This window comes from Globicephala melas, chromosome 15 (assembly GCF_963455315.2).
Source record: "Globicephala melas chromosome 15, mGloMel1.2, whole genome shotgun sequence".
Classification (NCBI taxonomy): Eukaryota; Metazoa; Chordata; class Mammalia; order Artiodactyla; family Delphinidae; genus Globicephala; species Globicephala melas.
Window position 1 is genome coordinate 39,316,899 of NC_083328.1, and position 14,204 is coordinate 39,331,102.

Below are 14,204 nucleotides of genomic sequence, written 5' to 3' on the forward strand. Positions count from 1 at the left end.
GGCAATCAAGGGCCAAGTATTCAGATGAGCAGCTGTCTCTGTAAATAGTGGGAGGAATTTAGATCAATGGGGCTCAGCAAATGCTTTAAGGATCAGATAGTAAATATTTAGGTTTTGTGGGCCATATGGTCCTTGCCATTGCAGTGCAAAAGCAGCTACAGACAATAAGTAAATGAATGAGTGTAGCTGTGACCCAATAAAAATTGATTTACAAAACTGGTGGCAGGCCAGATTTGCCCCACAGGCCACAGTTTTGAGACCCCTAGATTAGGCCAAGGAATTAATAAACCACCAAAATAGATTATCAAAGGAAACTGAGCACTACTTGACAATGACACAGTTCCAGTGTTGGCCTAACTTGGTGGCAGAGGAGGGGATGGGCTAACTTTGAAAGGTTCTTTTAGTCTCATGACAGAGGAAAAGGTCTTCTCACAGATGTGTGTCTTTATAACAGCAGTATCCCCGGGGTCTGACAGACCTGCTTCAAATCCTGAATCCCCCGAGACCCAGAGTGTAGTCTTGGGCAGGTCACCAAATCTCTCTGAGCCAGTTTTCCTGGATGTCAAGTAAGGCAAGGAGGCATGGAAGGTGGGGCAGGAAAAAGAGAAAGGGCAAGTAAAGTGCAATTTCAGGACAGTCCGTGTGAGCAACCTCAGCCTGATCCCATGTTATGCTCCAGAGAGGAAGTCCTGCTCAGAGGCCACCCACCTTTCCCATCCTGGGCTCTGCAATCAGGGCCCGGAATTCAGGGTTGTTCTGAGCATAAGACCTGAGGTGAGCGGAGATATGGTCCACCTGTTTTCTCCAGTATCCTAAAGAAGGAGAGAAACCCAAACACACGGATGATTCTTCTGGGGTGAAGGAGGAAAAGTGTCAGCATGCAACATGCATTTTCAGAGAGCTCATTTCTCTTTGCCAAACTCTGTGATGGTTTTTGCTTTCTGAACCTCGACTGTGCACTAGAATAAGTTCCATGAATATTATAGAATTCCAAAGGAACGTATTTTGATTGCCATATCTGGGGTCTTTTTCTTTTATTCGTTTAAAATTAACCATATTGAGAAACAACTTACTAATAAAGTGCCCCTATTTTAAAGGTAAGTGCCCCTATTTTGAGTTTTGGAAAGGTATACATCCCATCGATATGGAGAACATTCCCATCACTCCAGAAAGCTTCCTGTGCCCCTTTCAGTCTGCACAGGGTTTAAAATAATTCGAATTTATTGCCACCATTTAAGGCTTGAGAGATTTCACGTGAGTCTGGTTTCTCGTGCACAGGTGGGCGATACAGTAGCACTGGGCCTGCCCTTCTGCCAGGCCTGGCTGCCTGGGGCCGAGGGGTGGCTGCCCGCTTTGGACGGGGCAGGGTGCTCCAGCCGGCCACAGCCCTTGCAGGCCTGGCTGCCTGCCTTTACTTCCTGGCTCTGCTCTGTGGCCACTTGAGTATGAAAGCCTGCATCGGATCCCACCTCATCATTTTACCAGTGAGGACACTAAAGCTGAGAGCAATTGGGTGGCTTTTGCAAGGTCATCCAGACATCTAAATCTTACTCAGCCTTACTTTCCTCACCTATAAAATGGGACTAATACCTCTTACCTCATACGTTATTGTGACACCAAATAAGAGAACCTCAGTGTCTTAGTTTGGGTACCCCTGACAGCAGAGCCTGAGACGAATATTTAGTACAGGTAGTTCCTTTTGAAGGTGACCCTGGGAAGCACGAATGATGGAGCAGAAACAGCAGGACAGGGCAGGAAGGGAAGTCAATTAAGAATCTGTTAAAAGCTGGTCAACGCCGTGGGCAGTGGGGCTCCGTCCTGCTGGGACCTAAGAGGAACCAGGCAGAACACACCCCAGGTCTGTGCACCGGACAGAAGGACCGAGGCATTCACTCTCTGCCCCCGGCCCCGTATGTGAGCTCCAGCACTTCTGAACTGCACCCGCCTGTGGACCGGCAGTCTTCTACTGCTCTGAGGCAGCAAAGCAAAGAGATGCCGTGGCACGTTTGACGAGGGACGCGAGCAAAGATGCGCAGAACCAACCACCACGCTGTGCTGGAATCAAGAGGGCAGAGGGGTCTGGGCATCACGAGAGTCGGCTGCCAGTAGCTGACATAACCCCAGAGGGAGCACCGAGCCCAGCACAGGGTTTGGCACAATGTAGGCACATTCACCCCACAGTCACTGAGCACCTCCTGTGTGCCATGCACTGTCTGAGGGCTGGGGATACAGCAGTGAACAAAGTTCTTGCCCTTGAGGAGTTCACAGGTGGACCCAGAGAAAATACAGGTAAATAAATAAATACGCAGGCAGGAGTATGCTAAACACGAAGATCTGACTGAGAATCTACAACAGACGTACAATTCCAAGATCAAATGTCAGCTCTCAAAAAAGCCTACAGGGAGGGCTTTATGGAAAGGCTGGGAGGGGTGAGGGGGTCTTTTGGAAAAGGTCCTGGCAAGACCGTAAGTCCTCTTTTGGGGGGGTGAGGTCTGCTCCCTCCCAGCTCGGGATGAAAGAGGGGGTTCCAGGGGCTGCCTTCTGCTATAGGGAACTGAGGTCCCATATCTATTTTCTGTTGGTGCCAAGCAAAGCACCCCAGAACTTGGTGGTTTAAAACGTCAACCACCTGAGGCCTCACACTTCTGTGGGTCCGGAGTGTGGTCAGCGCCCAGCAGGGACGGCTCATCTCTGCCCCACATGGTATCAGCCGAGCCATCAGCTGAGGCTGGGGGTCCGAGATGGTCTCATCCCTGTAGCTGAGGCCTCGGCTAAGATGGCACAGAGCTGGGGGTCGCCTGGCCTCTCTTTTCCCGTGACTGCCGCCTGCACCCGCTCAAACGTCAGCAGTCTTTGTGGTGGCTGTTGGCTGGGCCCTGAGGCATCTGTCCTCATTCAGTGATCTGTCCTGACCTTTTTACACGGCACTCACTTCCTGGGGAGTAAATGCAAGCTCCCAGCCCTCCTAGGTCCAGGCCCGGAACTGTCGTAGTGTCTCTTCTGCCACTTCTGCTGATCAAAGCAACTCGCAAGGCCAGTCTAGATTCCAAAGGAAGGGAAACAGCATACAGGGGTGGGAGAGGTCATTCTGGTCATCTCTGCAGACGATCGACCAGGCCACTCATGCCTGGAAGACAGTAGACTGGGTCCTGACTCCCAGTTGGGAAATCCATGAGGCAAGAGAAGAGCTGGGAATGACTGACTCCCAGCTCTGCAGCCCAGGGAACTCAGGGGACCTCATCCCCGTGGAACCATAAAATAAACAAACATTTAAAGTGTCTGGGGCTTCCCTGGTGGCCCAGTGGTTGAGGGTCCGCCTGCCAATGCAGGGGACGTGGGTTTGTGCCCCGGTCCGGGAAGATCCCACATGCCGCGGAGCAGCTGGGCCCATGAGCCATGGCCGCTGGGCCTGCGCGTCCGGAGCCTGTGCTCCGCAACGGGAGAGACCACAACAGTGAGAGGCCCGTGTACAGCAAAAAATAAAAATAAAAAAAAGGGTCTGGAAATGGTTCTAGGGACATAGAGCAAATACAGAAACATCTGAAGAAGAAACTGTGCTAAAACTCAGAACAGCAAGAGTCTGTGGTGTTTGAACCATGACCCACCCCCTCCTCCCCTCTCTCAGCTGAGCACAATGAAAACTTCACTCCACATGGTTCAACCATAAACACACAGCTCCCTCTCCTCCCAGCTCCCAGCTCCCAGCTGGAGAGCCACGGAATCTTCCCAGAAGAAGCAGGATTTCAGTGTTTCTCATCCCGCCCCCAATTACCTGCTGCAGAGACCAAATTCTGGGCAAGTGCAGTCAGGAGTGGGGGCCCCCCTCCTCTGTCCAGCCACCATTTATGGGATGGATGCTCCCCTTTGGGTCTGGTACACTGAGAATACTGCGGTCCAGGTCATCCTTGTACTGGCTTATTTGTAAAGCAGAGGTCTCATAGCAGAAGAGGCAAGTCAAGAAGACCAGAGGTGACAGCTGCACCTCCTTCACTGAGTGCCCAGCCGCTGAAGAGAAACACACCATTGTCCCCACCCCCTGATCCAGAGCATTGGCTCAGATATTTTGCACAAGGGAAGATAAGACAGAGAGCTCCGAATCTCCACAGGAACCCACTCCTTTGGCAAGAGTGTGAGGAAGTTCAGGCCTAAGGATAACAATGAATGATGTGGTAAAAAGCAAGTAAAAGAAGCCTAGAGATAGCAGTTAAACCATGGGCTGGCCAGTTTACCAAAGAGAACCACAGAAGTAAACGGCTAAGAAGAGCTCTCCTGAAGTCCGAAAAATATCTCAAACACTGATCTCAAAAACTATCCCTATAGAGAATCTCAAATTTAATTGGATTAGGGAGCCGACAGCAGCCGTGCAGCGGGCCCAGACCCACGCGGCCGAAGCTCCTGCAAACTTGGGCGCGCGCTCGCGCCACTGCGCCGGCGGCCCGAGCGATGAAGATGGTGGCGCCCTAGACGTGGTTCAACTCCAACAGCTGCTGCCTGTGCTGCCATGTCCACACCGGCACCATCCTGCTCGGCGTCTGGTACCTGATCATCAATGCCGTGGCCCTGCTGATTCTATTGAGCGCCCGCCCTGGCTGATCCAGATCAGTATCGCTTTTCAAGTTCTGAACGCGGAGGTGACTTGGAGGTCATGGATGATGCCAACATGTGCATTGCTATCGCAATTTCTCTTCTCATGATCCTGATCTGTGCAAGGCTACTTCTGGTTATCAGCATCATCTTGACTTTTAAGGGTTACTTGATTAGCTGTGTTTGGAACTGCTACCGATACATCAATGGCAGGAACTCCTCCGCTGTCCTGGTTTATGTTACCAGCAAAGACACTACGGTGCTGTTACCCCCGTACGATGATGCCACCGTGAATGGCGCCACCAAGAAGCCGCCACCACCTTATGTGTCTGCCTAAGCCTGGAAGTGTGGCATAGCTGGGAGCGATGTCTTGACTTTCATACATCAGAGCAGTAGTTCTTTAATTTTACTTCTGAGATGAGCTCTCTGTGCCTATTTGTTGCTGAAAGGCTACAATTTCAAATTTTAGATGTTAAGTTGAAACTCTCTGTAGTTTGAAACCTATGCTTTAGCTAGAGCACCGTGATAGAGTAACTGTAGAATTCTTTCTGTGGGGTTGGGGTGGGCTCCCCTAGTCTTTCCTCAGCATTGAAACTACCCAACAATCCAGATGAACCTTTTGTCCAAGGAGTCTGTTGTACGTGCTGAGCCCCAGAGTTGAAGAATTTGTGACACTTTTCTCTCCATTCCCTCCTTTCTCTTTCGAAAGCGTTAAATAAAATCAGAATTATACAATGCTTTTCTTAGGCCACTCCAGTTTATAGAACAAACCCTTAGGAGAAAAGGAATGTTAATCGTGTAAGGAGTCCATATATACACATAAATAAAACATGAATTTCCTTAGATCCTTTATGATTTAAATTCAGTGACAATTTGAGTTTGCTGGTCAAGGATTTTGTCCACGGGTTAGAGACCCTTTGTCAATTGCCGGCAGTGAGGACAGTCAGTCACCACCCCGATGGCTGCTCTTGTACACCCACGTCTGGGGTCACGGCACGGTGTGTTAGAGGGGAACCAATTGGTACTGTGTTGTATCAGGTTCTCCCTTTCTCACAGTTTCCCATCCCCACTCAGAGCCTAGCCTGACTCAGGGAGGACATCCATCAGCTTTTGTCAAGTGGAATTGCTGATATGTATTTACCCAACAATCTGAAAAAAAGGTTTTCTTCTCTTCCTGCAAGGCACATCCTACTACTTTGAATTTCTGAGTATGCCTCGTCATCTTTTAAAATGAGTGTAAAACAGACTTCAGAAAAATGGGAGGTGGCGGGGGTGCTTTCCTTGCGAAATGCCCTTATCTTGACTACCTGAATTTCAAGGGACTTTTATATATCCGTATGTTCAAAAGTCACAGCTCTCCTGTTTGTTCATTATTGAATGTGCTGTAAGTGAAGCCATTTGCAATTAAAGTGAGATTTGCCCACATCCAAAAAAAAAAAAGTAATTGGATCAGCCTGTAGAGCAATTTACACCCCCAGAGTATGGTGGAAAGTAATAAAGCAATCAGCCAGCAATAAGTGGAACTTAAAGGCTGGTTATGGTCAGGGAAAGAGATGGTCAAAGAGAGCCTTGCCAAAATTGCGGTCATCCTAGGGTGACAGGGTGCATGGCCAAGGCCTCACTCTCCAAGGAGCAACTTCAGAGGTGTCCCACTGTGGGGATGAGACAGAGCTCAGGAACCTGGTCCAGCTGGTCACTAAACAGACAAGCAAATAACAGTAACAAGCCTGGAGGTGAGGTCAGTACCCAGAGTTGCTAAACATGTTACTTTAAATGTCCAGGTTCCAAAAATAAAGACAAAATTTAAGAGGCAAAAAAAGAATGCAAAGAAACAAGAAACTGTGATTCACACACAGGAAAAAAAACAGGCAACAGAAACTGTGAGAGAGGTCACATGTTGGAGATTTAACAAAGATTTCAAAGCAGCCATTGTAAATATATCCAAAGAACTAAAAGAAATGATGCATGAAGAAATAAAAGAATGTGCCTCATGAAATACAGAATATCAATAAATACACAGAAATTATATATAAAGAGAACCAAATAAATATTGTGTAGCAGAAAAGCATAATGATTGAAATTAAAAATTCACTAGAGAGACTCAGAAGTTAATTTGAACTGACAAAAGAAAGAATTAGCAAATTCAGAAACAGATCAACAGATATTATGCAATGCAAAAAACAGAGAGAAAAAAAGAATGAAGAAAAATGAACAGAGCCTAAGAAACCTGCAGGAAACTATCAAGCATACCAACATATGCATAATGAGAATCCCAGAAGAGGGGACAGAGCAAAATGCAGAAAAAATATTTGAAGAAACAATGGCCCCAAACTTCCCAAATTTGATGAAAGGCATGAATTTACACATCCAAGCAGCTCAACAAATTCCAAGTAGGGTCCACACCAAAAGACACACTTTTAAGAGACAAAAACAGAGAATCTTGAGAGCAGCGGGAGAGAAGTGACTCATCACATACAAGGGATCTGCAAGAGATTAACAGCAGATTTCTCACCAGAAATCATGGAGGCCAGAAGACAGTGGGATATCATATTCAAAGCGCTCAAAAGAAAAAAAAAAAACCTGTCAACCAAGAATCCTATTCCCAGAAGTTATCTTTCAAAAATGAAGGCAAAATGAAGACGTCACCAGACACTAAAAAACTGAGGGAAGTCATTGCTATCAGACCACCCTATAAGAAACACTAAAGAAAGCCCTTCAGGCTCAAAGCAAATGACTCCAGACAGTAATGTGAATCCATACACACAAAAAAACAAAGAGCACTGATAAAGAACCATGTAACTATAAAAGACATTATAAATGCCTATTTCTTTTCTTCTCCTAAAAAATATAATAATATATTGCATAAAATAATATGTATATAGGTGTAGTATTTGTCCTATAACATATAGAAATGTAATATCTTGGCCAATAAGAGCACAAAAGAGGTGGACAGGAGCAAAGCTTGATTGGGCTAAGGAAATGGCTCCAGATGGTAACTCAAATCCACAGGAGTAAACAAAGACAACTAGAAATGGGAAGAAAGGAGGCTAATATGACAAAAGCCATAAATATATAATAAAGTTGACCCTTGAACAACACAGGGGTTATGGGCACCAACCCCCCATGCAGTTGAAAATCTGTATATAACTTTAGAGTTGGCCCTCCGTATCCATGGTCCCATATCCGTGCACTCAACCAACTGTGGATCATGTATATATAAGCATATGTATATGCTTACTGAAGTAAGCATACAGTGAAAACAAAAAATCCACATATAAACAGACCCACACAGTTCAAAGCCATGTTGTTCAAGGGTCAACTGTAGTTCTTTCTTCTTTCAGCATTTTTAAAAGACATAAGGTTATATAAAGTAATAAATATAACAGTGTTTTGTTGGGTTTGCAACATATATAGATGTAATATATATATATGTAGGCATTGTTGTTATATATACCTATAAAACCAGGAAGAAAGAACAGAGCTATATAGGAGTAGCATTTCTGTGTCACACTGGAATTAAATTACTATAAATCTGAAACATATTCTGATAAGATGTGTAAGGTAAGGGGCTTCCCTGGTGGTGCAGTGGTTAAGAATCTGCCTGCTAATGCAGGGGACACAGGTTCAAGCCCTGGTCTGGGAAGATCCCACAGACCGAGGAGCAACTAAGCCTGTGTGCCACAACTACTGAGCCTGGGCTCTAGAGCCCGTGAGCCACAACTACTGAGGCTGCATGCCACAACTACTGAAGCCCACGCACCTAGAGCCTGTGCTCTGCAACAAGAGAAGCCACCGCGATGAGAAGCCCACACACCACAATGAAGAGTAGCCCCTGCTTGCCACAACTAGAGAAAGCCCATGCAGCAACAAAGACCCAACGCAGCCAAAAATAAAATAAATAAAAATTAAAAAAAAAAGATGTATAATGTAAGCCCTAGAGCAACAGATAAGGGAATAAGCTGGTATGGAAAAACCTGAACGAACTTTTTGGTCAACCCAATATATAGGGGAAAAAACCCATTAAACATTCAAATCTTACATTAGAAAATATGCAACACAAAAGCAAGCAGTAAAGGAGGAATACAGGAACAAAAAGATACAAACATTTAGAAAAGAATGAGTAAAATGGAAGATACAAATCCAACTTTATCAATAACATTAAATGTGAATGAATTTAACAGCCCAATCAAAAAACAGAGATTTTAGACACTTTAGATTCAAAGATACAAACAGATTAAAAGTAAAAAATACGGAAATATATATATCATGCAAACAGCAACCACAAGAAAGCTGGACTGGCTATACTAATACCAGACAAAATAGATTTTAAAGCCAAATAAAATGTTACTAGATAAAAATAGGGACGTTTTATAATGAAAAAGGGTATCATGAAGGTATGACAATTATAAACAATTGTAAGTATGTACCTAATAACAGATAACCAAAATACATGAAGCAAAAACTGAGGGAAATGATGGGAGAAATAGACAACTCAGCAACAACGGTTGGACACTTTAATACCCTATTTTCAAAATGGATAGAACAACTAGGCAGAAGGTCAGCAAGAAATAGAACACTTGAACAGCACTCTAAACTAGCAGGACCTAATGGACATCTACAGACTATTCCACCCCCAAGAGAATATATATTCTTCTCAAGGGCACATGGAACATTCTCCAGGATAGATCATATGTTAGGCCATGTCAAGTCTCAATAAATTTAAAAGGGTTAAAATCATACAAAGTATGTTTCTGATCACAATAGAATGAAACTAGAAATCAATAACAGACAGAAATTTGGGGAACTCACAAATATTTGGAAATTAAATAATTCTTAAACAACCAGTGGGTCAAAGAAGAAACCACAGGGGAAACTAGAAAATTCATTGTTGAAAGAAAATGAAGGTACAACACCAAAACTTATGGGATGCAGTGAAAGCAGCACTCCCAGGGAAATTTATTGTTGTAAATGCCTACATTAAAAAAGAAGAAAGGCCTCAAATCAAGACCTGAACCCCACAAAATAAATAAATAAATAATTTCACCTAAAAAAAAAAAAGACCTGAACCTTTGACCTTGAGAAACTAGAAAAAGAGCAAACTCCACCTAAAGCAAGAAGAAATAAGGAAATAATGAAGATTAGAGTGGAAATTAACGAAAGACAGAACAGAAAAGCAATACAAAAAATCAACAAAACCCAAAGTTGGTTCTTGAAAAGAGATCAGCAAAATCGGCAAATCTTTATCTAGACTCACCAAGAAAAAGAGAAGTGACTCAAATTGCTAGAATCAGAAATTAAACAGGGGATATTACCACCAACCTTATTGAAATAAAAAGGATTATAAAGGGATACTATGGACAACTGGATGCTAATAAATCAGGTAACTCAGACGAAATGATGCTCAACATCATTAGTCATCAGGGAAACGCTGATCAAAACCATAACGAGGGCTTCCCTGGTGGCGCAGTGGTTGAGAGTCCGCCTGCCGATGCAGGGGACACGGGTTCGTGCCCCGGTCCGGGAAGATCCCACATGCCACGGAGCGGCTGGGCCCGTGAGCCATGGCCGCTGAACCTGCGCGTCCGGAGCCTGTGCTCCACAACGGAAGAGGCCACAACAGTGAGAGGCCCGCGTACCGCAAAAAAAAAAAAAAAAAAACCGTAGTGAGACACTGCTCCACATCCACTAGGATGCTTGTAATGAAAATGTCAAATAACAACAAGTGCTGATAAAGATGTGGAAAAATCGGTACCCTCATACACAGCCAGTCAGAATGTAAAATAGTGCAGCCACGTTGGAAAAGAGTCCAGAAGTTCCTCAGAAAGTTAAACATGTTACCATTTGACCCAGCAACTGCACTCCTATGTACATACCCAAGAGACATGAAAACATATGCCACAGAAAAATTTCTACATGAATGTTCAGAGCACCGTTATTCTTAACAGTCAAACCTGTTCACACACACACACACACACACACACACACACACACACACAAAGCTGGACACAACTCAAATGTCTATTACTGGTGAACATACAAACAAATGTCATATATCCACACAATAGAATATCACTGAGCTATTATTAAAAAAATAGAATGAAGTACTGAAAACGTGTTACACGGACAAAACTTGAAAACATCATACTAAGTGAAAGAAGCCGGTCACAAAAGACCATATTATATGCTTCCACTTATATGTCCAGAATAAGCAAATCCATGAAGACAGAAAGTAGATGAGTGATCGTTACACCTTTGGGAAGGGGATGTACAGGGTTTACTTCTGGGGGGATGAAAAGGTTCTAGAAATGCAGTGGTGATGGCTGTACTGCTCATGTACTAAATGCCACTGAACTGTACCCTTTAAAATGGTTAAATGGTGAATTTTGTGTCATGTGAATTTGCCACAATAGAAAAAGAGATTATGGCAGTCAGCAGTAACGACGCAGACTAAGCACATTTCTGTGTTAGTAGCACACTTTTTTTTTTTTTTTTTTTTTTTTGCGGTATGCGGGCCTCTCACTGCTGTGGCCTCTCCCGTTGCGGAGCACAGGCTCCAGACGCGCAGGCTCAGCGGCCATGGCTCACGGGCCCAGCCACTCCGCGGCATGTGGGATCCTCCCAGACCGGGGCACGAACCCGCGTCCCCTGCATCGGCAGGCGGACTCTCAACCACTGCGCCACCAGGGAAGCCCAGTAGTACACATTCTTATGTGCGACTTCATTTACCAACGCAACAACGGGGCTAAGAGTCAAAACATGCTAAAAGTTTAAGGAAGTGCTATTATTCATACAAAGGAAATTACTTGAAGAAAGAAAAATAAAGGCACTTCTTGTACATAAAAATGAATCGAAAGGAAGATAAAAGACGTAATTTTCTTTCAGGGAAAGAGTGGGTTCCCTTCTGAGAGGAGAGTGTGTCTCACCTCTCCCTGGGCTGACGGCTGTGAGGAGAGGTTTATGGTCACTCATTTTCTCCTGCCTCTGCTTCTGAGAAGCCATTTCCAGTTCTTTTTTTGCCAGGAGGGTCCCAGACGGGTAGAACAGGCCAGTGGTCTGTGTGCCCACATCCTTCTTAGGCCCAGCATCAGGCTTGGGCAAAGGAACATTTAGGGGCTGCCAGGCAGATGGAGGCTGTATGAGCAAGGCAGAAAACATTAAAAAAAAAAAACCTATAATATAAATTAATTAATTCTCCATTTTATCACAGAAAACAATTCTAATCAGGAGTAAAAGTATCTCCAAAACACTGTACTTTGAACTAAAAGGGGTTTTCAGGCCTTGTCTCACCTTCTTTGCTTGTTTTTCGCAGCAACTCCCAGCCTGAGCCCTGAAGCCAGCCCCACCCCTTGTCCACTGACTGTCTCAAATTCGGCAAATCAACTGATGCTCCCTGTCCTGCCGCCTGAGGCCTGGAAATCTATCCTCTCAGCTCTACAATCCAGAGGAGCATAGACTTTACTACCCATCCACACTCAACTACTGGGCACCTACATTTTCTCTGAGACACTCTCCTGCATCTGGGCCTGGGGACCTGAGAGGACCACCGTGCAAGGATATGTACGTTGCACACTGCACAAAAGCAATGCATCTAAAGGGGTAATATTCACCTAGTGGACATTGTATGTTTGCATATTTATTAGGACAATTTTTATGGCAAAATAAAATGTCTAACAAAATTAGTAAATTACAGTCAATTTCCAACAGATGGCAGTCAATTGTCTTGAGAAGAAAAACACCATGTCTCATTTGCACAAAGGTGCCACCTCGGTTATTGGCAGTCCCGGGATCTGCAAGTGTTTTCATTTGGGTTAAGGAACCGTGAACTCCCTAAAAATGAATGCAAAGTTGCTGAGTGCACATGCATTCTCTCTAACAATCATCAAGCTTCAAATTCTTCTAATGAAGAGATTTGAAGAATCTAAAGAAGAGAAGAAACCCGAAAAGTCTTTCTGTAGCTTAGACAAATTCATAAAAGTCTAACACAAAGCTGGTTACAGATTAAGTCCTGAAAATAACCTTGTGAGATTTTCCTCAAATATGCCCAGTTGTTATAAGTGGCGAAAGCAATTGTACGAACCCAATATAAGTTTTCTAAAATATAAAAGAGCAGGGGGAAAGTTCTTGGTGTGCTACATAAGAAATTCACGAGACGAGAGTACATTCTATCCCATGTATTTTAAAGCTCCCTAATGACATTACATCTATTACCTTGCACACGCAGTTAGATCTCGATTTACTACAGATAAATGCATATTTACATCTTTGAATTCTGAAGAAATCACTCGAGTGTTTAAAACATAACGTGGTTGAAGGTATTTACACACCCAGTTGAAAGTCCACGAGAAAGGTCTAAGTGTTTCGGCTCTCTTCCCCTGGGTTGGCTCACAGGGTCGAGAACACAAATTCAGAGTCACAACCCCTTCCTGGGTCCAGTTCTTACTACCATGGAGGCCTCACCTCAGCAAAAGGGCCAGGTTCTCCAGCAGCTGGAGCCAAGCTGTTCTCCACACTAGGTCTTGCCAAGGACTTCACGTAAATACCACAGGAGCCACAGAATCGTGCAGATGGGTGATTGCTGGCTCCACATTTACAACAAACGGAGTAGCAAGTTGCAACGCCAGGCTAGAGGATAGAAAATACTTTTATATTTTCATGAATATCAGAGACACAATTTTCCCATACAAATTACGCCCATACCATACAATCTGCAGCCGTCCAAAGAACACATGCCCATACCATCTGACCCTGTAATTCTACCTTCTAGAATTTATCCTACAGATGGACAAATTCACAAAGAAGTATTTTCAAGACCATTCCCTGCAGGATTGTGGTTTTAGAGGAAATAACTGGAAACAGCCAGCCCTAAACGTCCAGCACCAGGGGATGGTCTAAACGCACCACGGGACATATAGACAGCAGAAAAAATAAGGAGGTTACTAACGAGACACACTGCTAGGAGCAAAGAACTGGGTCTGTGTTCATATTAAACTACCAGTTACTTATTAATGCATCGAATGGCTGAAAGAAGACCTCAGAAAGTGGGTTACAGTGATTACTTCTGGGGGTAGGAGCCGTGGGACTAGGATGGGAATGGAGACTAACCCTTCACACAAAACCTCTTGCATTATTTACATGTGACCCTTACTCCCATAAATAATTCTGAGTGTTTCATTAAAAAGGTAAGTAGACAATTCATAAAAGAAGAAAACACCAGGGGTCAATAGATGAATGAAAAGGTTTAACCTCAAAAAATGCAGATGAAAACAGCAATGAGACACCTTCTCAATCTGAGAGAACTAATGATCTCTGTCTGCAGATTCTTAGGGAAATAGGTGCTAGGACCCAAATCCCAAGAAGCGATTTCACCAAGGCTGTGGAAGGGAGGAGCCTGGCTCCGGGGGCCCCTGAGGCACAGAGAAGCTGTGTTAAAACCCCCATGGCGGCTCCATATCAAGCTTCCCCTGCTCTCACGTGGACGGGTGGACACAGGGCCGTACAGGCAGGTCAATACCCCAATCCCCCTCCCGATCCGGAAGAGAAGGAAGCCGCAGGCCAGTGCAAACCCCGGAAATACGGTGGTACTTCTGCCCCAAAGAGTAAAACTATGATGAGCTTCACCA

At 44.5% G+C, this 14,204-nt stretch overlaps 1 protein-coding gene across 12 annotated transcripts in view; it reads right to left on the minus strand.

The window, feature by feature from the left end:
• Positions 1-14,204, minus strand: part of DZANK1 (double zinc ribbon and ankyrin repeat domains 1) — a 74,648-nt gene that overhangs the window by 14,607 nt on the left and 45,837 nt on the right. For all 12 annotated transcript variants that reach the window (XR_009559153.2, XM_030872441.2, XM_060285516.1 and 9 more), the window contains 3 exons: positions 13,042-13,206; positions 11,508-11,715; positions 709-812 (listed from right to left, as the gene is read on the minus strand). Coding sequence is in view for 11 of the 12 variants with exons in the window: in XM_030872441.2 (XP_030728301.1) it covers positions 709-812; positions 11,508-11,715; positions 13,042-13,206 (477 nt within the window). In the remaining variant the exon portion in view is untranslated. The remainder of the gene's footprint in view (positions 1-708; positions 813-11,507; positions 11,716-13,041; positions 13,207-14,204) is intronic.